Below are 26339 nucleotides of genomic sequence, written 5' to 3'. Positions count from 1 at the left end.
GATAGAGCACCAGCCCTAAAGTCAGGAGGACCTGAGTTCAGATTTGGCATCAGACACTTAACACTTAACACTTCCTAGCTGTGTGACCCTGGTAAGCACTTAAGCCTAATTGCCTCAGCAAAAAAAAAAAAAAAAAAAAGCATTGGGCCCACATGAGTATATCTTGTTTTTGTAACAGTGGTTCATAATTTAGAATTGGCATTAGATCTATGTACTTTTTTCTTAAGTTGTTTCTGCTTCTCATAATGCTTCTAATTCTTGTGTCAGTATCAACTATATGTAAAGTCCTGCATTAGACCTTGGGGAATACAAGGAAAACCATTCCAGACTTGCACAAAAGTTTCATTGTGCTAATATTTTATATTGTGTTTTATTGGACACTTGTAAGAACATTTGCTCATTTTGTATCAAATTAATACAAAACACTTGGCAGATATTGGGAATATTAAAGTATCAAGAAAACCAAGCATTATGGATTACTTGCTTTTGATAAAATGGTAAGATTGAATATTTCCTTCTTATATGCAATTAGGTTAAAAGGTTTTCTCTTTTCAGGTGCCATCTCTTCTGAAGAAATAATTAAGTATGCACATAGGATCAGTGCCAGTAATGCTGTGTGTGCCCCACTAACATGGGTCCCAGGTAAAAAAAAATTCTATATTAGATATTCATGTGTTGAACAGCAAGACTTACATAAAAATAGGAAACTAGATTAAAGTGCAACGTATAAAACATTGTAAAATCTATCTCAGGAAATAACTTTTTTCAACAACAGTTTCTCTTAAGCCTCTTATATAACAATCACATAGAAGGGTATGGTTTGCAAATTCATTTGGCCATTATGGGAAACTGATTTTTACTATAGTGAAAACCGAGTTATCTGTGAACCTTCTTTCTAGAATTTAATACTCTTAAAGTAGATTCAGAAGTGGAAGTAAAAAAAAAAAAAAAAAACTGGAAGTAATAGGAAAACCACCTCCTTTTCTAGGAAAAAGAACTTCTTTATATCACTCACTAAGGAATCCAGTACAGAAAAATGCCAATAAAGAGAGAGGCAGACATCTAGCAGCAGGGCTCCAGAGGGTGAGCAGCAAACATGAGAATTAATGGCCAAAAGCTTAAGGGATTGTTGATCATAATCTGCCAGGGATAGCTATTCATTCATTAGTAATTGTTCCTAGATAAAGAAGCAAGGTTGGGATCTATTTTTCTGAATATCATTTTCCTAGGCACAAACGTCATCTTTTTAATTCAGCCCGTGAAGTTGGGTAATTCAAATAATGAAGTGTTACTATAAAGGAGATTTTATGAGAAAGTTGATCCATCATAAAAATATTTTATAAAACTTTAGATCACATAATTTTAAAGTTTCTTTTTTTACAGCTACATGTTCTCCAATCCTGTTTAAATTTTGTGGGAGAGTGGGGGGACAATAGTGTTGCTTTTTAATCCTGTTTAAAGTTTTACATTAAAGATAGTTTGCTAAAATTTGCCCTAGTATCACGGATATAGAAGTATTATCACCTTATATGAAATAAATTCTGAGATTTGGAGCAATCTTTCCCTGACCTCTCAAAATATAGCTGTAATGCAAGGGAGAGAAATAGAAGCCTGAATACACATTTGGAAGATTATGATTATGATCTACTAGGTTAGCAATGCAGCAGTCATCAGTAATGTGTTTAGTGGCTTTTTCCAGACAAAGAATAATGGCAGTAGTAATGAGATGACAGTTTTCTGCAGGGCAAGAAAGCAATTTAGGAGAAAATTGCCTTAGATTTTGATTCAGTAAATCAAATTTTGTAGAGAAATAATGTTATGCCACTTAAGTGATCATATAAGCTATATATACTTTGCTCTATCTTAAGGAAAAGTAGGGAAGTTATCAAAAAGCAAGCTTGGCATCTTTCAAGAAAGAAAGTATCAGGGCCACTCCTGGGCTTAGTATCTCTTTGGCCCTGGGTGTCGTCATCTTTAGCACTTCCCAATGGCTGATGTTCAGATAGCTGGATATGGTAGCTTTAGTATTAGGATAGGATCAAGATCTTAGACTTTGAGAAAATAAGGGGAAAATGAGAAGAAGTTATCGGAAAGAAAGACAACAAATGAGTAATATGATAAGTCACCTATAGTATTTGAAGTCTACCCTCCTAAGCAGGATTCTCTGAATGCTTTAGAAAGCTGCATCTCCAAAGAAAGATTTGATCTTTTTGCCTTTTGAGGAATAACTCTTTCCCTCTTTCTTTTTTGGGCTGATAAGGTGATAGGGAAAAAGAAGCTACTGAGGGTAGTGTTAGGGGGTGGGTACCATATGTTTTTGGAAAACATTTTATAGTATACATAACAAGTTCTACAAGTATCCATAGGGTTCACTTGGGTTTAGGAATATTCACTCCCCTTCTAGCTCAGTGGACTATTCATCTAATAGTGATAAATTGATACTAAGTGCTTACTTGCATAATGAAGTCTTCAAATTGCTCTGAATCTTCCAAAATCATAAATACAATTGTAGGGATGGTTACTGTTCCTAATATTGACCCCCAAGTTTTCAAAAACAGTTTAAAATTATGTTCAATCACAATGTTTGGAAGGTAGAGAAGTTAATAATGTATTTTTTGAAGATTTTCACTAGATAATATTGTAAAATACAAAAGTTCTGGAATTTAAAGCATTAGGCCTCTGAAAAACACAGCAATTTGGAGTTAACATTTATTCTTGAAGAATCTAGGTAGTTTAAGTGTGTGTGTGTGTGTGTGTGTGTGTGTGTGTGTGTGTATGATGTCTTTTAATAAGTAGAGAAAAATACTATTTCAAGCAAGTTGCTGAAAATAAATTTTAAAATCAATTTTGGTTATTTTTGCCAGACTCTAAAATAAAAATTAAGCTCATGTTCTACATCCAGGTTCTTTTCAAAATAGTTTAACTGGCTTTTTTTCTTCTGTTTGTTTAATTGTGGGCCTATAGATATATTCATGTTCTTTTAGTATGTCATTATGGAAGCATTCTCTATTTTAAAACACCCTTTTGGGGATTAGTTGAATGATTTAGAATTGGTAACAGTGCTAAGACTACAATTTGGTTGAATATAATTCCTTATGAGCATATTTCCCATTATTCCTGACCAGGGAGGACAATGATTAAGAACAGAATCATTGCTGGGATTAAATGTCATAGTAATGACATATTTATGTGGTAACATCCTTTGAAAAACAAGACTAAATTAGGAGGATTTATATGGCACTTTCAAAATTACTGCATTCTGTTTTTTTATTGAATAAAATTATATCATTTTCCAGCCTCATATTAGGCAATATAAGTTCAAAAATTATTTCCTTCCATTGTTTATAAATTTCCCTTAGGAGTTATCTCCTAAAATAATGGGCTTTATTTTTGGGGAGTGGGCGGGGGGGAGACTATCTAATGCTACATGCCAGACTTCTTTAGAGAAAAAATAGATATAGGAAGCATGAAAATGACTGCTTAGAGTTAGATTTAATTTATTAAATATCTCAAAATAATATTTGTATGCCATTAAACAAGATGAATTTCATATCACAGAATTCAAGGTAGCATGAATGCTAATATTATTAAGATTAAAAACTCTCTTTCATTTTAAGGGGACCCGCGGAGACCTTACCCAACTGATTTAGAGATGAGAAGCGGATTGTTAGGTCAGATGAATAATCCATCCACTAACGGTGTAAATGGCCATTTACCAGGGGATGCACTTGCAGCAGGCAGGTTGCCAGGTAATATTCATTGTTGATATTTTTTTCTCCTAATTTTTTTAAAGTTTTGAGTTTCAAATTCTATCCTTCCTTCCCTCCCTCCTCTTCAATCTCACCCCAAGACAATAATTATACATGTGCAATTATATATAACATTTCCATATTAATCATTTTGTACAAGACGACAAATAAAAGAAAAAACAAAAGGAAGTGAAGAACAGCATTGCTTCAGTTTATTTTCAATCAATATTAGTTTTTTCTCTGTTGATACTTCCTCATTGCTTCTTTGGGATAGTCTTGGATCATTGTTTTGCTAAGAATAGCGAAGTCATTTGCAATTTTTCATCAAATATTGCTCTCATTGTGTACAATGTTATCCTGGTTCTGTTCATTTACTAATCTTTATAGGTTTTTCTGAAATCATGATGCTTGTCATTTCTTATAACACAATAATATTCTGTTAAAATCTTTTTCCACAGTATGTTTAGCCATTGCCCAATTAATGAGAATCATTTTGATTTCCAGTTCTTAGCCACCACTAAAAGAGATGCTTTAAATATTTTTTTTACAAATAGGTCCTTTCTCATTTTTTAAAAAATGTATTTGGGATCAAAGGGCATGCACAGGTTGATAGCCCTGATGGTTCCAAATTGTTCTCCAGAATGGTTGGAGATCAGTTCACAACTCCCATCAACAGTACATTATTGTCCCAGTTTTCCCACATCCCCTCCAACATCCAACATTTTCCTTTTTTGTCACATTAGCCACTCTGAATAAGTATGAGGTAGTACTACAGGGTTGTTTTAAATTAAAATGTCTGGTCAATACTGATAATGGAGAATTTTTTCATATGATCATAGATAGTTTTGATTTCTTTGTCTGAAAACTTCCTGTTCTTATCCTTTTACCAATTATCAGTTGAGGAATGATTTGTATTTTTGTAAACTTGACTCAGCTCTGTATACATTTAAGAAATAAGAATTTTATCAGAGATACTTGTTGGAAAATTTCCTTCTCTCCCACCTTCCCCCCGCTCCGCCCCAGGTTCTACTTTCTTTATAATTTTGGTTGCATAGCTTTTGTTTGTGTAATATCTTTTTAATTGTATATAATCAATCTCTTTTACACATTGTAGTGCTCTCTGTAGCTTCTTTGGTCCTAAATTCTTCCCTTATCCATAAATCTGATAGACAAACTATTCCATGCTTTCTTAATTTGTTTGTGATATCACCCTTTATGTATAAATCATGGACCCATTTTGGCTTTATTTTGGTATATGGTGTAAGAGGTTGGTTTGTGCCTAATTTCTATACACGTCTAGTTTTCCCTACAGTTTTTGTTCTAAAGCCTTGGATCTTTGGGTTTTATATATACTAGATTGCTGTGGTCCATGTATCTAATCTATTCTACTGATCAATCACTTTACTTCTTAGTCAGTACCAGAGTGTTTTGATAATTATAGCTTTATGATACAGTTTCAGATCTGGCATGGCTCGACCACATTCTTTTGCATTTTTTTCATCAATTTCATTGATATCCTTGAGTTTTTTGTTCTTCCACATGAATCTTATTTTTCCTAGCTCTATAACTTAATGTTTGATAATTTGATTGGTATGGCACTGAATAAATAGATTGATTTACATAGAATTGTCATCATTTCATATTGGCTTGATCTATGTGTGAGCAATTAATATTTTTCTAATTGTTTTGATCTGACTTAATTTGTGTGAAATGTTCTTCTAATTCCTGGGTTTTTCTTAGTGTGTATACTACAAAGTATTTTATATTGTTTACAATTATTTTAAATGGAGTGTCTCTTTTTTATCTCTTGCTGCAAGACTTTGTTGGTAATATATAGAAATGTTGATGATTTATGTGGATTTACATCTTGAAACTTTGCTAAAATTGTTAATTTTTTCAAGTAGGTTTTTAGTTAATCCTGTAGTATTCTTTATATCATCATAGCCTCTGCAAAGATTTTATTTCTTTCAGATGTCTCATAGTACTTTTGAAGTATATCTTATTTCTGTTATTATTAGTGATTCGCTAGTAGCATGAAATTATTGTATATGTTGGGGAGAATAGCAATCATCAAAAATCATAGAATCTTAACAGACCTCTGAAGCCATCTAATCCAAACTTCAATTATGCAAGTCTTTCTTATGACACTGAAATTTATCTTCTACTTAAACATTTCTGGTGATGGAAAAATCTATTTTTTGAGGTAGCTTGATTCATTATTAGACAAGTCTAATTACCACATTCTTTCTCATTTCTTTGTCAGTTGTTCTCATTGGTTTTAGATACTTCAGAAGCTAACTGGGTCCAATCTCTTCATTTTAGATATAAGGGAACTGAAGCTTAGAAAATGTAGATAACTTGCCCAGGATCATGTCAATCAATAAACATTTTTATTGTGTAACATTTTATTGTTAATATATTGCTGACTGTGTGCCAAGCACTGAGCCTAAGCGCTGTGAGGATACAAAAAGAGGTAAAAGACAGTCCCTGTCTCAAGGAGTTAACAGTCTAATGTAGAAAACAATATACAAACTATTTGTACAAACTAGATACAAGTTAAATGGGAAATAATTAACAGGAGCAAGGCATTGGAATTAAGATGGATTAGAAAAGCCTTCCTGTTAAAGGTGAGATTTTAGTTGGGATTCCAGGAAATCAGGAAGATTTGAGAGCATGAAGGACAGCAGGAGAAAATACCCAGAGTTTAAGATACAGTGTATTTTGTTCTAGGAACTGCAAAGAGGCAGAATCATTGACTCAGAGTATTTGATGTTTTGTTTTTGTTTTTCTTTTTAGTCAAAGGGTAAAGATTGAGATAGAAAAATAAATGTCTATTAATTGAAAAATAAATTGAATTAAAAGAATTTTTAAAAGAGTATTTGATGGAGAAGTAAAGTGTAAGATGTAAGAAGATTGGAAATGTAGAGGAAGGCTAGGTTATGAAGGGCTTTGAGTGCCAAGCAAAACATTTTATATTTGATCCAGGAGCTAAGAGGGATAACTGGAGTTATATTGGGCAAGAGATAGAAGGGATGATGGGGGAAGTGACATGATTGGACATAGAATTTAGGAAAATACTAGTGGCTGAATGGAGGGTGGTTTGGATTGGGGAGGGATTGGAGGCAAACAGCAGTTTCACTTACAAGTTATTGTAGTAATCCAGGTGTGAAGTGATGAGGGCTTGCACACTGTTAAATCAGAGAAGGGCAGATTCAAGAGATTTTGCTAAGGGGAATTCTGCAGGCCTTGACAGTAGCTTGAATGTGATGGGTAAAAGTTAGTGAAGAATCCCAAATGACTCCTGGGTTGTGAACCTGAGATACTAGGAAGATGGTACTACCCTCTGTCCTAATTGGAAAGTAGGAAGGTAGGAGGGGTTAGGTGGAAAGAGAAAAAGTTCTGTTTTGAATGTGGTTAGTTTAAGATTTCTTTTGGACAGTCTTGAGTAGTATTTGAAGTTAGCTGTAATTTCTTAGCTTAGACTTTACTTCTCTAAACTAAATTTCTCATATAATATGTAAACTTAGTGCAGAAGATATCATTGGAAGATATATCAAAAGGTAATTAAAGATTAGTGACTTGTGCATGTCTTCTGCAACTTTGGTTGTACTTCATATGGCTTTAAGATTTGACCTTCATTGAGAGCAGCTTTTTATTTGGCTTCTCTTTTCAATTTAAAAGACTCATTTCCCTTTTTGGAGAATATGAAAGTAAATAGAAGATGGGTGATTTTACATTTATCAGTTACATACTATGAATGGAATGTGAACAGTCTTAAAAATTGTTTTGTCTTTAATGGTTTGGATTTGGTTTTGTTTTGGAGGATATTTCTTTGTTCTTTCAGGGCTCTAATTTTCCTGACACCATTATTTCACCTTAGTCTATTAAACCTCAGTTATTTTCAAGTCATCTCAACACTTATTGTTTTTAATCTGTTTGGAGAGCTGTAGCTCTCCAACTCAATTGCAATTGATTTCTTGAATCTCTTCCTTTTTGTGCCTCATTAAGTAAGTTAACAGTCAGAATTGTATGATCTGCTGTGATGGACTTTGCTCTTTTCAGCAATGAGGTAGGTGATTCAAAGCAATTCCAATAGACTTGTGATGGAAAGAGCTATCTATATCCAAAGAGAGAACTATGGAGACTGTGAATCAAAACGTGTAGTATTTTACCTTTATTGTACCTTTTTTGTTGTTTATTTGCTTGGGTTTTTTTCCTCGTGGTTTTTTCTCTTTTGATCTGATTTTCGATAAGGTATTTTCCCTTATAAAGTTTGATCCTAAATTCTAGCCTAATCATGTAACTTCCCCACTCCTCATCCCTTCCATCTCTTGCACAACATAACTCCAGTGGTTCCCTCTTAGCTCCTGGATCAAATACAAAATGTTTTGCTTGGCACTCAAAACCCTTCATAATAAGCCAGCCTCCCCCTACCTTTCCAGTCTTCTTACATCTTACTTATACTTTAGTCTACATCAAATACTCTTTTAAAAATTCTTTTAATTCAATTTATTTTTCAATTAGTAGACATTTATTTTTCTATCTTCCCTTTTGAATATGAATATTCTGATTGAATATGAATATTTTGATTTTTAATATGGAAATATATTTAGAAAAATTGCACATGTTTAACATATTGGATTGCTTACTGTCTAGGGGAAGGGTGGGGAATGAAGGGAGCAAAAATTTGGAACACAAACTTTTGCAAAGGTAAGTGTTGAAAATTCTCTTTGCATGTATTTGGGGAAAAAAAAAGCTATTTAAAAAAATAAATCACATAGCAGAAAACTGAGAGAAAAAGTTACACAGCAAGTAGGTATTTGAGTCTGGACTTGAAGTTATGAAGATGAGTCTTTCTGACTTCAGGTCTTAGCACTCTATTCATTGGACCACCTACTTTTTGAGCAACATACTCCTTGGCTGATAAAATAGAACTTGTTGTCTTATAAACTTTCGAATTTTTTTTTTTTAATTTTCAGGTTTTTCAGTTAGGGTTTTTTGTTTTTTAATTACAAATAGTTTTTCCCTGTTACAAAGAAAATAGACCAATTAAATTAAAATGATCCTTTTTTCCCCCCAGATGTTCTAGCTCCACAATACCCATGGCAGTCAAGTGATATGTCAGTTAACATGTTACCACCAAATCACAGCAATGACTTTATGTTGGAGCCACCTGGGCATAATAAGGAGAATGAAGATGATGTGGAAGTTATGTCAACAGACTCCTCAAGTAGTAGCAGTGACTCGGATTAAGAGCCATGCCAGAGGAAAATGTATTACATCTGATCACAGAAATACTGAAACAAGCATGCAGAACCAAAAACCTGTAACAGTTGTCTATTGTGTAAATGTTCAGCCTGTTCAGTACCTCCGTGGACTTTGTTTTCATAATCAAAATCATGACTTCAGATCCAGTCCACCAGAACTGAGTTTAATAAATTATTAAAGTGGTTGGTGTGACTTTTATTATTATAGTAAATGTTTCCATTTTCTCGAGGGTATAATTTAAAGAGCTGTCTTTTCCAGGCCTATTCCAGTTATATTGGATTAAATGTAACTGGATTGGAGGTTATAGAAAAATGAATGACAGTGTTTTGCTAACAGCTCTACTATCCCATAGATCTTGAATGTATTACGTGTTTTAAAGATATAACCAAACTTCTCATTTGAAAGCAAAGTTTACTTACTGTCTTTTGCTTGAAAGTTGTATTTCATTACTATCTCAAGGGTACAGTAATGAAGTGAATTTCATGTGTAATCACCGTAAATGTTTTTGTAAATAAACTCAACAGTGTACATTTAAAAGTATAAACAGTACTTTTAATGAAAGATGTGAAATTACTTCTGTGGAATATATCTTATTCTGAATATTGATCATAATTTTGTACCAAGAAGGGAGTATTGGTGCACTCTAGACAAGAACAGGTTAGGAGGAGGAATAAATAGCTTCTGCAAAACTATAGAAACCAGAGATCGAATATAGGAGCAATGTCTCCTAGGGCCCTGATTCATGCAAATAAGGCTGATTTTCCTTAAGTATTGAAGCCCCACTTGAAATGTCAACACATAGACAAGATACCTGGTAGTAGTATAAGTACAAAAGTTAGCATACAGGGAGCCAGAAGCATTTTTCTCAGGTTTCTGACTTGTGGGCCACCATGACCAACCCAGAATGGGAGTCTGCACTCAACTGAGTTAATGCCATATCCTTACTGAATTTTCTATCCATGCTGTGGCTAACTAAACTTCCTTTGGTTAATTGTTAGATCTAGAATGTCTCATTTTATCCCAAACCTGAACCAATAAATTAGCTTGTCTTGCCCTATGAGGAACATTAATATGCTTATTATTTAATATTACTCTGATCCATCCTTTTTCTCATTTTGTCACTCCCCACTTCTGGAAGCAGTCAGTGAGTGAGTAATGTGATCACTCCAAGCCCCCAAAGCATCTGCTTGTTACCCAGATTGGGCTGGACAGGAGACTCTTTCTTCAGTTTACTCTGGAGAACCACCTTGAGCTAAGCCCTCTCCAGAGGGCATCTCTTGTCCTTGCTTTCTAATCAAAGTTAAGAGGTGGCATGGTCTACATGAGGGAGAACAAACCAGGGAATGAACTTGATGGAGATGATTTTTTGTTTTTCTGGCCAAGATTTCTGGAGGCAACTGAGGTCAGGAAACAACTAGCACTTCTTAAGTGTCTTGAGAGGGGCACAAAGAGCCTCACCTGAAGGCTAGCCCACTTTCCCTATCTGCAGACTGATCAACTGAAGATTAGTCCTGCCCTCCAATGAAGTGATAGGGAGGAGCCTGAGAACTCAATTTCCTTCTTACAGAGTGTGCCAGTTTGGCCTTTGCTGGGGACATCACAATGATGGACTGCCAGGTCAATCAGAAGACACAAGGCCTATTGGCCTTCACATCTGGCAAAGATGGAGGCAGGCCATGGACTTCTTTATTATCAGGCCCTATTGATAGCTTGCTTGGAAAACTGCCTCAGTTTACCTATTTGTGAAACTTTCAATACAAATAGTTGCTGGAGTCATTAGGATTGGATTGGATGAGCTTGTGGTGGAAGTGTGATTCCCCAGACAGCTTCCAGGATACTGGTAGTGCTCACACTGTGAGGCAACCCTAATTGACTCATCAAGAGACTTGATCATTTTGTGGATATTTAGCAATTAGACAGACGTGAATGTGCCCAGTACCTTTAAGAATGACATCCCAGTGAATGTTGTAAATTCATTTGTATAATTTTCAGTTTTTGTAAGTGAGTAATAGTGATCTCCTAGCCCACTGGCTTCAGTAGTTAGGTTTATTTACTACTCTGACTTGAATTTTGGGATTGTCTAAAAACTAAGTGAATTGCTTGTGATTTTTTTTTCCCCCTTTGGTACTTTGTTGGGGGGAGGGAGGGACAATCGGGAATTGTGCCATATAAAGTTTGTTGGAACTCCTTGATGTAAGACTCTAGGGGAAGCACTTATATGTAAAAAAATACAACAACTCATTTCTTGTTTGGCACACATCAGTCAAAAATATTAATTAAATGAGTCTAAGCATCACTTGGTGTATTGATTTAGTTGTGTCTGATTCTTCATGACTCCATTTGAGGTTTTCTTGGCAAAGATACTGTAGCAGTTTGCCATTTCCTTCAGTTCATTTTATAGATGAAGAAACTTTGGCGGCAGGGCTAAGTGACTTGCCCAGGGTCACACAGTAAGAGTCGGAGGCCAGATTTGAACTCAGCAAGATGAATCTTCCTTATTCTAGGCCTAGCACTCTATCCAAACCATTTCTTGTTTACGATGTTTACAAGGTTCAAGAAACTTAGACCCAGAGAAGATGACATGACAAGGCTAGGGCCACTGAAATAATTTCTATTGACTTCAACTTTAACACTTTTCCAGGTATCAACAATTTTTCATGTACTTTTAAGACTCAAGGATTGGTTCTATTCCAATAAAAATCTAATATTTTAATACCAGGATTTATTTCAACCAAGTACCACACAATGACTAAATGCACATTTTTTGGGTAATTGAAACAATAAAGTGGATGGATGGGCTGGGCCTATTTGTCCATCATAATTTGTTTGTCCTGGTGGAACTCTTTGGACTGTTTTACAAAACCCCAAGGTTTCATGTAACATAATTTAAGAAACACATGACCAAGGGGAAAGCAGAAAATATTGAAGGGAATGTGGAAAAATTGGAACACTTAATTCATTGATGGTGGAACTGTGAACTGATCCAACCACTTTAGAAAGCAAGCTATCTGGAATTATGCTCAAAGTTATTAAGCTGCATATATCCTTTGACCCAGCAATATAACTACTAAATCAATTTCCAAAGATTATTAGAATTAAAGGAAAAAAGCCTATATATTCCAAAGTATTTATAGTAGCAAAGAACTGGAAATTTCAGGGATGCCTATCAATTGGGAAATGGATGAATAAACTATGGCATATAATCGTAATTGAATACTACTATGCTATAAGAAATGATGAGTTTAATGATAGAAAAACATAGATACTTAAATGAAATAATGAGAAGTGAGCAGGACTAAGAGAACACTGTATAGTAATACTGTTTTAAGAACAAGTTTGAATAAGTAATTTTGACTGTTATAAATACCTCAACTACAAAGGACATATAAAAGAAGATGCTATTTGCATCCAAAGAACTAATAAGAAGTATGTGTAAAATGATTTTACATATTCTAGGTTGGGAAGGAAAAAAAGAAATTTATATAGTAATTTTATATTACATATTTAAAAGGAATGGCAAAACTGGTTTTCCGTTTTCTGTGCAATCATTTTCTAAAATGCTGTTTTTTCATAAACTAAAAAGAAAAGTCCAAGATCATTGGTTTTTGGCTAGTTCACCTCTAGTTAAAGACTCAAATCCCATTTGAAAAACAAGGTCCGTTTTTATCTATGGTTCATGACCTGTCTCATGTAGGAACTGCTATCCTCACATTTACAAAATCCTGGTTGCTGTTTCAAAACTGCAGAAGCTATATCCACAGAAAGGAGTTCTCTGTATACTGTTTAGTGGAGTAGCTGTTTTCCAAGAATAAGATCACAGAACCATAGACCCAGAGCAGGAATGGATGATACATTTATTTAATTGAATCCTCTCATTTTACAGATTGAGACCTGTATTTAAGTGCAATTTCTAACAAATAGTTCCTGATTTCTCATAGCTTTAGGCAACTCTCTAAAACTACAGTAACAGAGAAGATCCTGACCTGCATTGCTGTGGGAAAAGGGTGTGGAATGGCTCCCTCATAGGAGTTTCATTCTCTATTCCTAAAGTAAGGTTTATACTCACAAGGTAGCAAATAGCTACTACCTTGAAAATGATTGAGCCCAAGTCTTCCCTGCTCTGAGGCCAAGTTTACTTTCATATAGCCTCCCTTGTTTACTTTGCTACGAGAATAAATAAATTAACTTTTATTATGGAAGCTCTACTGTTTTCTAGAACATGGGAAGTTTTTTGTACAATCTATGACAACTTAATTGATGTGCAAGCATTCTATTGATGCTTTCCTCTGTAGCCTACTAGATGATTCAATTCTTCCTTAAAAGGATTGTAGCCTTGTTCCTTTAAACAGCGCAAAGCCCAGAAAAGCTGGTCTAGTGGAGGGAAATCATCCCATGGAACCCATTCCCAACCTGGAAAATAAAAAATAAAATAAAATTAATTGGAAGAAAAAATATGTTTGATGGGTAAGTTTACATATTATTAGAGGGAACTCAAAAATGCCTAAGTAAAATGAAATGGTAAGCAATCATAAATTAATTTCAAGGAACAAAGAAAATGTCTGATTTACATGAATATCTTAAATAATTTAAAAAACAAATTGGTTGGAATAATGTGATTTCTATTAGTTTACTGGGGCCATCTTATTGTAAAAAGTAGAATATGATTACTTAATATTTTACAATATTCAGATAATGACCATTGCAAAATTCAGAAAGTTTTTTTTTTTTAGAATATAGATCTTCACTTTCATTAAAGCCTCAATTTCTTTCCTCATAAATTAATTTAGGGAATTGAAGTGAACGATCTTAAAAGTTCTTTCCAGGTCTAAAATTCTATAATTATAGAAATAAACAATTTTTATTATTTTTGTGGTTTTAATCTATTGTTCTCAACATAATCTGATGATTTATTTCCTTATTGAGCAGAAATGATTTCTTGAAAACAACTAAATGGTCCATCACAAATGAAGAATAGTGCAAGATCATTTTGTATATAAGAAAAATTTTTTAAAACTTAGTTCAGGCAAGATTTGGTCGAATGGGAATCATGATTAGAATTTGACTCTAAATGGGCATATACTAATAAAGCAGAAAATAATTTTAAAAAGGAAGAGATAGAGTGACATTGTGTATTAACAATATATGTACTCCTGTGAGGAAATTTAAGCAAATAGAGGAAAATGGTAGTTGAAAATCAAGAGGAGAGACAGTAATAGGGAAGTAGAGTTACAATAATACAGATCACCAGCATAGAAGAAATGAGATGACAAGTTTAGAAAACCATCACAAACCTAGCACAGAGGTGTCCTGTAAGTGTAACTTGTCTTAACATTTCATTCTTCCAAAGATGGAAAAAGTATTAAGGGGAACTTTTGTACTGCTCTGATTCTGTCCAATTTGGAACTGGTCTGCCAGAGTACAAACAGTAGGAATCCTAGTTACAAATGACTTCCCAGAGTTTCTGAGAAAAGTAAATTGGAAATCCAAGTATAATCTATATTTTGAGAGAGTAGATATAAAAGGGTTCATAGAAAGGTAAGGCCTAATAGCTCATTATTATGCAGGTAGAAATCAGCCCAAGATTGGTGGAACATTTTTAAAATTGAGGTTTAGGAAATCCAAGAAGAAATTATGATAAGGAAGAAGTAAAAAAGAGCTGTCTAAAGAAGCCAATGTCAGATTTTTTAGAAAGAGAACAGAAGATGTATCTAAGAATAAATTAATGAGAATGAATATAAAAAGATAGCATAAGTCACTAAGAATTCTACTGTGAAAACGGCTCAAACTGGCACTGAATGCTAAGCACAACAAAGCTTTCTGTGTCTGCAACCCCCCACGCTATGCTCTAGGCAATGTAAAAATCAAAGAAATGGGAGGACTTCTGCTTAAGGTAAATGACATGATGACAACTGATTTCAAGTCACCAGATCTAGACAAATTACATACCAAAATACTGAGAGAATTGGCACCTGCAGAGTTACTGTTGACAATCCCTAAAAGATCTTAGAGAATGAAAAAGATTCCAAAGGGCTAAAGAAAGGACTAAAAATTGTCTCAATTTTCAAAAAGATAGTGAAATATGAAAACTATCAGTGAGATAGAATCCAAGTACATTAGGGGGAGAAACCATAGACAACAGTATACATAGTTACAAGAAAACATGTAATGATCTTTCAAGCTATGCTTATGTTCAAGATGGGAGGATGAGGGCTAAATGATGGTACTTTTTTTTTTTTTCAGGGTAAGAACTGCTGTTTCATTTTTATTTATTATAGCTTTTTATTTACAAGATATATACATGGGTAATTTTTCAGCAATGACAATTGCAAAACCTTTTGTTCCAATTTTCCCCTCCTTTCCCTCATTCCCTCCCCCAGATGGTAGGTTGACCAATACATGTTATTATGTTAAGTATAAGTTAAATACAATATATGTATACATGTCAATACAGTTATACGTATAAATGTCCATACATTTTTAATATACAGAACATAGATGGTACATTTAGATAGCATTTAGAACTAATAAATTGACCAGACTTGAGAATAGTCATTAATAGGGTCACTTTTGTGGAGTGACCCAGTGGATCTGTCCTTGGTTTCAAAATGTTTAACACTTTTTTTTATCAGTGATTTGGATTAAAACCTATGCCGCCTTAGCCAAAATGCAGATGAGACAAACTTGCAAGGATATCAAATATAAATGACAAAGACAGGAGCCAAGATGATGTTAACAGACTATATAATGCAGTGAATTGAATTAAAGGAATGTCATAGGACAAAGTTAGGTACTGAGATTCTAAACAGTTATTTATGATACAAATAAAGGATAAGGAAGATATTGCCATGCTACAATTCCCATGAGAAGATTTGGAAGAGCAGAGTTGAGGGAGGTGGAGTAGTAGCCTATAAATCTCATGATGCTTCGATAACCTGAAATGGCAGCCAAAATGTATAATGCTACACTAAGTCTTATTAAAAGGAACATAGTCTCCAAATGAAGGGGAAGATAGTTTTACTCTCTCTAACCTGATTAAACTACACTTGGAGAACTATGTTCAGCTCTAGGTTTCACATTTTCAAAAAAGCTGAAGGGTTTCTACAAAAAGGCAATCGGGCTGATAAGAAAACTGAAGAATGTGCCCAGCTGAAGACCTGGAGAAGTGGAAAAGAGAAGTTTAAAAGAGACAATCATGGCTGCTCAAATATTTGAAGGGTTGTCAAATGGTAAAGGGTATTTATCTTGTTTTGGGACTACCTTAGGAAACTATGAGTTCTTCCTTACTCAAAATTTTTAATATTGAAAAATATTGTAGAAAAGATTTTTGGTTACCCTATGAACTTTGCAAATGACCTGAATTCCCTTCTAGTTGTATAAATTCTATTAAATGAAGGGAAGTGACTGCTTAAAACTAACCTCATTTTTAGTTGATTCTTAAGAGTCAGGGCTAGCAAATACAATCTTCTTTTTCATTGTCCCCATCTTGACTTTTTTTCTTTTCTTTTTTTGGAGGCAGAAGATAGGAGAAAGAGGTTAAAAGGTAAGGTAATGATGTCCAGAATAATGATTTAGTATCTCACTTTATACCATACTGGCGACCTCTAACCTGGCTGCTAGAAGATATAACTTATACTTCTGGATGATCTAGAGTTCTTGTTAGCTTATTTATAAGGACTTTGTTGTTCTAGAGGATAGATATGCTCTTGTTTCTGAAGACTTTTTGTTCCTCCCTTCCAAAATTAGAAAAAACTTCTGTTTTGAAGATTATTTTGTGAATAATATGAATATTTAAAATACTATGTATGTTTAATAATATAAAAATGGCATTCATGCTTAACAAATTACTTTTTTTAAAACATGCAACAGGAAGGTTTTTACATAAAACTATCATATCAACTTATTTTAATTCCTATATAGTAAGAATAAGCACTACAGTATAATTGTCAAATTCAAGAGCTAACAGTTTTTCTTCCTCCAGATGGCACTGCCATTTTTACAAAAGAGAAGATTCAAGGTATCCTCTAGTCATCTGATAGGTAGTCAACAGGAATTTATTAAGCTCTTAAAATGTGCCAGAACTTTGCAAAATACTGAAATTCAAAGAAATTAAAAAAAAAAAATCCCATCTCTGTCCTTTCAAGATGAATACATTCAAATGGGAGAGAGAACTTGTAAATATCAAGATCTATAGCAGATAAAGATTAGAAAAGGCCTCCTGTAGAAGGTGAGTTTTGAGCTGAGCCCTAAAGAAGCCAGGAAGACTAAGAGGCAGCAGTGAGGGGGCAGAGTATTCTAAGACATGAAAGAAAGGCACAGGGAAGGCAGATTCTTGAGACACTGAAATCAGACTGTACAGGATGTGGAAGAGATTTAAGTGAAAAAAGACTGGGAAGGTAGCAAGGGGCTAAGCTGTGATGGACTTTAAATGAGAGGCAGAGTACCTTATATTTTCTCCTGACAGGAATAGAGGATTACTGGAAATTCATGAAGTGTGTGTGTGTGTGTGTGTGTGTGTGTGTGTGTGTGTGTGTGTTGGGTAACATGGTTAGACTCTCAATTTAGAAAAAGTATCTTGGCAGTTGAGTGGAGAATGAATGAGAGTGGGAAGGGACTAGAGGTTTCGGGACTAGTTAGAAGGCTAAGACAATAAAATTGAGACTGGCTAAGAGTAAAGGTCTATTTGATAGCTTCCATTTACTCCTACAAATATTAGAAATAAAGAGTTCACTATCCTGCTAATTCTAAGAATGGGATTTGCATGCTTAGAATTGGAGGGACTCTAGAACTTTATTCTCTCTGCCCTTCTGACTTTAAGATTAATAAAGGAATTGAAATAAAGTATACAACTTTATTGAAAGATAATCTATTTAAATATACTTGAATTCAAATTATTAAACTATGGTTTGGCAGCATTAGAAGCATAATTTCATACTTTAAATCACAATTCTGCCTAAGCCAATGCTTGAGCTGATGCTTGTCTGTTAAACACCTGTACATAAGGGTCTTCCTTAAAGAATTCAGGCGAACAACTAGGTGGTGCAGTGGATAGAACACTAGCCCTGAAGTCAGGAGGATCTGAATCCAAATTTGATTTCAAACACTTTATACATATTAGCTGTGCTCCTGAGCAAGCCATTTAACTCCAATTGCCTCCTAAAAAAGGAGAAGGAGGGTGGAAAAGAATTCAGAACATGGTCAATGTTCTATTTAGGAGGAGGAAGATGATACATAACTCCCAACCTATTGCCCTGATTACAGCTTTGCATGAACAATAAAGTGCCAAATAAGCAGAGGCTCTCCTTATTTTAGTCACAACCTGTCTGTCAAGAGGAAGCTATTATTATTTTTATTTTACACGGGAGTAACTGAGACAATATTTAAATAACTGGCTTATAGTCACAAGTGTCTAAAACAATGGAAACATCTAGTAAAATTACCTAGTGTAACCAATGAGTAGGACCATACTCTGCTCACAAATTCACATTCTTTCCCAAAGAATAAAGATCACTACAATTCCAACTTACCTTCATTTTTTTCAGGTTCTACATTCTTTGGTTCTGAATCATAAGTTATATCTACCTCTCCTTTCATCAATATAGTGACATAATGGTAATCATCTTTCTCACTGACAGAATTGACAACAGAAGCAAAGCGAACATTTGTCAGGTGAAGAGCAGCTTCTTCCAAGGTTTCCCTCTCAGCACATTCTTCCCAGCTTTCACTGGAAAGACAATGGAAATTACACTAAAGTGTTCACTTTAATTTAAAGAATACTTTACTAGCAATTTTTAACAGAAACTTGAAAGCATAGTAAGAATCATTATAATTGGTTAAAAAAATCTTAAAATGTTACATTCACCAGGAAACTTACCACTCCCCTGCCATTCTAGAACAGGGCTTCCTAAATTTTTTTCACTCATGCCCCTTTTCACCCAAGAACTTTTTACACAACCCCAACTATATAGCTATGTAAAATAGGTATATAAATCAAACATTTACTGATAATAAATGACAAAGAAATTAGTTTTAAAATAATTCTTTTAAAAATAAAATAAAATAATTTAAAATAAAATTTAAAATAATTATATATAAATTTACCATTTATTAAAAACAAAAGCAAATTTGCATACTAATGAGATGGATATGTTTATTTATTTTTACATAAAGAATTGAATTTTGGCACAATACTTAGTACTTTTTACTGTTGATAAATTTTTCTGGACTCACTACAGTCAGTTCCATGACCCCATATGGAGTCCTGACTCCCAGTTTAAGAAGCTTTCTAAGATATAATACAGTAAGCAACAAAAGCAGAAATTAGGCTTCAAAAGCTGGCCCTGACACTAGTTGTATTTCTCTTGGGCAATTACTATCCTTCTCTGAGTTTCAATTTCCTATCTGTTAACTAATGCCCTACCATCCATACCATCTCCACCTACTTGGGCTATTTGAGACACCAACTTGATGTCTCATCCAATTAATGTGAACTCTTTGAAAGCAGGAATGGTCTCATTTTTCCCCCATATATACACCTAACATTTACTATAATGCTTAGAATATAATAAGTGCTTAATAATTGACTTTTCATCCATTTGTTCCATTCAATTGATGTCCCTGCCTCAAGTCTTCCCCATTCCCATTCCATCTGCCAAAAGTGACTTTCATAAAGTTGTACCTCTACTTAGTAAACCCCAGTGACTACCAAATTACCTCTAGGATTAAAATTAAATTTCTCCCTTTAACACACACTACAATCCAGGCAAATTGGGCTTATTCCTTTGTCAGACAAATGACCCTCCACTAGCTCTCACCCATGCCTGGAATGTATTCTCTCATCCCCTTAGAATCAAGATGCTACTCAAAAAGCCTTTCCACATGAAGCCTTTCCTAATCTCCCTGCTCCTGCCAGCTCTTACTGGAAATTATCTTTTTTTAATGTATTCCTATACCCATACATATTGTTTCAACTAACTAGATCATATACTCTTTTAGGGAAGGATCTTGAATTTTCACTTCACTTTTTGATCTACAAGCACATTGTTATATTTATTTTTGTTCTTATAACTATTTTTAAAATGGACTTTACTATGAGGTAAAACAAAAACATTATTAATCTGATGAGGCAAGTAATAATTCCAAAAGGCCATTAGTTGATTAAAGGCCATTATGTTAGCATGTGTGTGGGTATGTATATGTATATGTATATATAAGTGTTTAGATACAAACATTTGTATATGCAAGAATAAATCCACAGTACATATATGTACATATGTGTATATATGTGTACATATGTATACACATGTATGTGTGTACACATAAATGCATGCATATATAGATGTGTGTGTATATATGTCTTGAATTTTGAGGACAATTCATCTTTATTTCTAATCTCTAACAATTAAAGAAGATATTGGTTCTGGAAAAAAAGGTCTATATTGGTATATCTTCACTATTAATGTTATAGATCTTTAAAGCTCCTCTACTTTCTAGAGCAATCTCTGGGGAAGAAATGATAAATTATTACAGCTTTCCATATTAAAACTGGTTTAAATAGTCCAATTAAAATTTTTTTAACTCATCTATCTTATGATGTTCATTGAAGTCCACATTCAGAAACAATTTATTCAGCAAGTCACTTTCATCTTTCTAATGTTACAATTGCCCATCACATAACTAAATTTAGTGATTCTCACTTGCCTATACTGAGATTAGGCGTAATTCTTTTTAAGTGTGATTAAATCATTTTAGTTCATTAGTCAGAGATAAACATTAGACTTGGAAGAAAACTGAAAGACATGCAATTAAAACCTTCCATTTTACTGATAAAAAACTATAACCCAAAATTCAGTAATCAATCCATCAACATTTAATAAGAACTTATAATATGCCCAGTCCTGTGCTAAATGCTGGGGATACAAAAAGAGGCAAATTACAGTCCTGGCCTTTAAGGAACTAACAGTCTAATGGGGAAGCCAACATACAAACAAATAAATACAAATATTTACATTTTTGTAAGCCATATACAAGATAGGTGAAAAGATCCTGAGAGCTGTTGAGGAAGGCTTCTTGTAGAAAATGGGATTTTAAGTGGAATTTAAAAGATGCCAGGTCAGTAATTAGAACATAAGAGGGAGACCATCCTAAGCATGTGGAACAGCTAGAGAAAATACCTGGAGCTAAGAAATAAGAGTATCTGATTTGTGGAACAGTCAGAAGGCCAAATCATTGGATCAAAGATTATGTGGGGGAGGAAGGTGTAAGAAGATTGGAAAAGTAGGAGGGGACCAGATTATGAAGTGATTTAAACCTTCTAGTTTGGATTCAGAGAGCAGAACTAAAAGCAATTACCAGAGGCTATAGAGAAACAAATTTAAGCTTAACTAAAGGAAAAACTTCTCAATAATGACAGTTGTCCCAAAGTGAGATGGGTTGCCTCAAGAGTGGTAGGTTGCTGTCTGACCATTGGAAATTTTCAAGCAAAGGCTAGCTAACCACTTGAATCCTCAGGACCGCGGATCCCTTTGGCCTCTTGAGACTTCCAGGCCTGTTTATCTACCCTGCAACTGTCCTTTCTTTCATGTTAACTCTTTCAATTAAAAGTGTGAGTTTTAAGGCTTAAATGCTTTATTCTATCCATTTCTTCAACCTTGGGAAGCAGTTAAATAAATAATATTCAAATGAATAGGAGTAACACCCCTAGCAGTAAGGAGATGGCTCAGTGGACAGAACATTGGGACTGGAGTTGGGGAAACCTGAATTATCAGATGCTTTTTTAGCTGTGAGACCCTGCGCAAAATCATGTAATCTGTTTGCCTTAATCCCCTGGAGATGGAAATGGCACGGGGAAAAGTCGGACGTAACTAGACGCCAGGCATTGTGCTCAGCCTTTAAAAATCATTAATAACATTTATAATGCATCTAATATGTGCTAAGCCCTGTGCTCACTGTGTTTGATTTAAAATAATAGCTCTGTAACGATCCTTCATAATTTGAAGACATCAAAAGGACATTTAAGGGACAGGTGGGAAGCAGAAAGCTTGGGACAAGTATGCAGGACAGCAGACACTTTGGCCAATTATTGTTTGGTACCACTCCAGAATATATGCCAGGAACCGTGGGAAGCCCTTGACAATTAATGACAATAGCTAACGTTTAAATAGCTTGTACCACATGCGCGGAGCAGCTAGGTGGCGCAGTATAGAATCGGCCTGAGTTCAAATCAGTCCTAAGATACGAGCTGAGACCCTCGGCAAGTCGCTTAACCTTGTTAGCCTCAGTTTTCTCATAAAGTGAGGCGGAGAAGGAAATGGAAAACTCTGCGAGTATTTCTGCCAAGAAAACCTCAAATAGGGTCACGACAAAAACGATCGAACAACGAAATATGAAATTACTCGACCCCAACAGAAATCTGCATTATTCCAATAATGGGGAAAATCCCTCTTTAACTGAGATTTAGCGGTGGTTAGAGAATTGAAACCACTCAAAATCTCATGAATTAAAACTCCTCCAAACTCAGCCTATGCCCGTATAGACGCTACTCCTAGGAGCGCGAGGTGACGTCAGAGTTAGGTGACACGCGCACAGGAAATAGCGTGTCGGAAGTAACTCACCGGAAGCAACTCACCCGAACTCCAAGTGACCCCCGGGAAGCTGAAAAGTGCCGGCTCCAAAGGACCCTTTCCTTTTCCCCAGAAGAACGCACTGAGGGTGCTTGGAGCTCGTAATCACCACCCCGACACCAACCCCTGGCCGCCGCCGCCGCAATCGACCTGGATCCTTGCTCACTGACGGATCCATGTTTGCGACTCCATTAGTACTTCCGGAAGTGACGTTCCTCAGAGCTCTCCAATCGCGTATCTTGTATCCTGTGTGGGCGTCTGGTCTTTCGCGCGAGTAGATTCTGGATCTCGCAGGCTCCCGTAGTCGGTCTCTAGAAAGACGGGTCAAGCTTGTGATCTGGGAAGGAGTGTTTTCTCCAGGCCGTGCGTGGAGGCGGTAGACACCATGGGGCCTTTCATTTGAATCTTGTACTTTTCCTCATCGTCCTTAGGGTGAACCTTAGGAATATTCTTCAGTACCTTAAAGAGAAGAAAACAGTCTTCGAGACTTACGTTTCCAAAGTCACACAGCTAATAATGCTTGAGATTGAGCTCAGTCTATACTAACTTAATGTCCTGTGTTTTTATGTGTCCCTCTCTCCCTCCTCTCTCCACTCCCCCGTACTGTAAAGTGCAATCCTATCTTCCCAGGCATTCGAGTTTACAGCTACAGGATAGGAGTTATCCTGGATTCCTCATTCTCTCCTCTCCATAGCCATAGGTCACCAAGGCCTGTCAGTTTCACCTTTTCAACATCTCTCCAGTGTGCCCCTCCTCTTCTCTGACACTGCCCCCACCACTTCATATCTGCATATTGCGATAGCCTGCTGGTGGGTCTTCCTGCCCCAGGTCTTCCCCATTTTCCATTCAGCCCCCCAAATGATTTTCCTGAGCCCAGGTTCCATCATGGCACTCCTTATTTAACTCCAGTGGCTTCCTATTGCCTCCAGGAGCAAATACAAACTTCTGTTTGGCTTTCCAAGCCAAACCTAGCATCCTCCTACCTTTCAGTCTGCAACTTTATGGCAGTGGCTCTTTTGATGTTGTTTGTACAAATACCAATCAATCAGTCAATTAAGAAACATTTTAAACATAGCTACTATGTGCTTAAGGCACAGAGACTATTCAGCCTGAGTTTCCTTGTTGGCCTTAATCCATTAGAGAAGGGAATGGCATCAGGAAGAGTTAGGCCTAACTGAACAATAACAGTGTGCTAGACATTGTGCTAAGGCCTTTTAAAATCATTAATAACAAAATACAGGTCTGTTTCCAAGGAGCTTACAGTCTAGTGGGGGAGACAACATGCCACAAATTAGGTATCAAAAAGCTATACACAGGATGACTAGAAAAGAATCAGCAAAGGAAAGGCACTGAAATTAAGAGGGATCTGATCTTTATAGAAGTCAGGAAAGGTAGAGAGGAGGAGGCAGAGCATACTCATTGTGAATATTACCTCCATGATAATGATAATTGACCTGAAGGAAAAAGTTAAGCCCTTCAACTCCTATTTTGTTTTTGTTTTTTCTCTTTTAAATGAATGAGCTGAACTGAAAAGGATAGAACAAATGTAGTTTATCATTATTTCATAGCCTTGGTAAGTAGGGAAGAAGTACTAAAGCTTCTAACTGCCTTTGATGAATTCATGTTACCAGTTACGGGTGAGATACATCCCAAGACTATTAAAGACCCTGCTGATATGAATGTTGAAACTGCTTTAGATGAAATTAGAAAAATTATGGAAGGTGCCCTAGAACTAAAGGGAATATATTTTCCTATTTTCCAAAGGAGTAGAAACAGCATACTTTAAACCATAGACCAACTTTGAATTCTTCCTCTAGACTTCTCTCTCTGGGAAAGTGAGATGTCCATAAGAAGCAGGAATCAGTAAGCCGATATCCTGGGAGGACCTTGGGGCAAATAAGACCGAAGCTGGAGTCCAGTTTTGGCATCCTGCCATTACTTAGACTATCTTCTTCCCTTCCAACCAGCAGACTAGTGCTATGATGATGGCTCTGATGCCAAGGACCTTCCTATTCATCACCCTAATTGTCAACAAGCACTTGACTACAGAGAGCAGCCTTACTGTACACTATTTCCTCCCCCAACCAAACTTCCATTGCCTCTTTCCCAAGAGGTATCTTAGATGCCTGCTCTAGATTTTGACCCATCTCTCTGCTATTGCTTTCTAGGATTTTGGGAGCCTCGTTATTGCCCTGATACTTTTGCTGCCAGATCTGTACTACTTGGCCTTCCCATCTACCAAGAACTGAACCTTTCATTATATATTGATTCCCACAATTGAGAGTATGAGTACCTTGAGAGCCTGAATTGTGTCATTTCTTGAATCATCAACTCTTAGCACACTACTTAGAGCTTAATAAAAGATTTTTCATTCTGGCTAGGAATGAATTTGATTGTTATAAAAATGTAGACTGCATTTTTAAAGGGATAGTTATGAGCACTCAGTCAAGGAAACCTGATTGCCTTTAGACAGCAGGTATTCGATAAGAACAAGTCCTCTCTGCTAACTTGGTTCTACATACAATTTATGTGAATTTCAGAGCATTAGACAGCAGCTTGTTATGAACTTTTGAAAAACATGAAGAAGCTGGCTAATTGATGATAAAAGGAGGTGAATGCTTAGCTCTCAACAATTCAAGCTGAGAAATAACAGTTCATAATAATAATAATAACAATAGCTACCACTTATATAGCACTTTAAGGTTTACAAAGGTTTTTTAATACATATCTCATTTGATCCTCACAACAATCCTGGAAGATAAGTGCTATTAGTATTTCCACTTTACAAATGAAGAAACTGAAATATAGAGGGGTTTAAGTGACTTGCCCAGGTTGCATAGCCAATGTATGAAGCTGAATTTGAACTTATGTCTTCTTGACTTCAGGTCTAGTGCTATATCCACTGAATCACCTAGGGAAATATCTTCAATTCAGTACCATTGGACGCTATTCTTACCCTTGTGCCATTTGGCATTTCTATCAGTGACATGGATAATGGGATAGATTTATCAAATATCCAAGCAATATAAGCAATACTTGGGTAGATCATACTTTGCATCATCATCCTCCCCTTCTAAGCTTGAATTTTTCTCTTTCTACTAATTCCTTTCCTACAGCACACAAATGTTTTCCCATCTTTAGTAAATCCTCAGTTGACCAATCTTTCCCTCAAGCTATTGTCTGTATTTCTCCTCTCTTAATTCAACTTTTAGTAAAAGAAGTTTATTCTTGTTGCTTTCACTTCTCTTCAAATTAAGATGATTAAGACAGCAAGTCCTAATTGTGGGAACTGAGTGAATCATATTGACTCCATCTTATGACTCAGTCCTGGAATTAGCTTAGTTCTCTTTTTATTCAATTATGAGTTTAGTCCAACTTCTATCTTGTGAGAAAATTTCATCCAGTTGTGAGAATTGGAGAAAATCTTATTGTATTGTTTGAACATAGTCAAGCATAGCTGAGAAGCTGTACACCTACTACCTGCTACTTAGAGATTCCTTAATAAAAAAGTGGTTATGCATAAGTTAGCTTATGATGACCAGAAACCTCTTCAGTTGCAAAGATTAATACAAAGGGTTTTCTCACAAGTGTACATCTCAAACAATTCATATGTCTTACCTGAAAACCAGTCCCATTCTGACCAGTCAGCTATTGTTTCCATGTTCCTTTGATTGTTTACAGATACTTGGGAGGAGTGGAAATT

General features: G+C 35.4%; 2 protein-coding genes across 5 annotated transcripts in view; one reads left to right on the top strand and one right to left on the bottom strand.

Annotated features, from left to right (window-relative positions):
- MED4 (mediator complex subunit 4) overlaps positions 1 to 11313 on the top strand; it is a 36087-nt gene extending 24774 nt beyond the window's left edge. For both annotated transcript variants that reach the window (XM_051987336.1, XM_051987337.1), the window contains exons 5-7: positions 556 to 642; positions 3618 to 3749; positions 8830 to 11313. In XM_051987336.1, coding sequence (XP_051843296.1) covers positions 556 to 642; positions 3618 to 3749; positions 8830 to 9002 — 392 coding nt within the window. In that variant the 3' untranslated portion in view covers positions 9003 to 11313. The remainder of the gene's footprint in view (positions 1 to 555; positions 643 to 3617; positions 3750 to 8829) is intronic.
- A 1541-nt stretch (positions 11314 to 12854) lies between these two features.
- NUDT15 (nudix hydrolase 15) lies at positions 12855 to 24989 on the bottom strand. Of its 3 annotated transcripts, XM_051987343.1 has the most exons (4): positions 22642 to 24989; positions 18542 to 18738; positions 16434 to 16517; positions 13329 to 13427 (listed from the first exon to the last, which is right to left on the bottom strand). In XM_051987343.1, exons 1-3 carry the CDS (start codon positions 22812 to 22814, stop codon positions 16465 to 16467), a joined length of 423 nt encoding a protein of 140 aa, XP_051843303.1. In that variant the 5' UTR covers positions 22815 to 24989; the 3' UTR covers positions 13329 to 13427; positions 16434 to 16464. The 3 variants fall into 3 exon arrangements, with proteins under 3 accessions (XP_051843301.1, XP_051843300.1, XP_051843303.1); XM_051987341.1 differs by lacking the exon at positions 16434 to 16517 and having other exon boundaries at positions 12855 to 13427; positions 18542 to 18711; positions 22642 to 24988; XM_051987340.1 differs by lacking the exon at positions 16434 to 16517 and having other exon boundaries at positions 12855 to 13427; positions 22642 to 23756.
- Positions 24990 to 26339: the final 1350 nt, after the last annotated feature.

Source organism: Antechinus flavipes, chromosome 3 (assembly GCF_016432865.1).
Source record: "Antechinus flavipes isolate AdamAnt ecotype Samford, QLD, Australia chromosome 3, AdamAnt_v2, whole genome shotgun sequence".
Lineage (NCBI taxonomy): Eukaryota > Metazoa > Chordata > Mammalia > Dasyuromorphia > Dasyuridae > Antechinus > Antechinus flavipes.
This window is presented reverse-complemented; position numbering and strand designations above follow the sequence as displayed.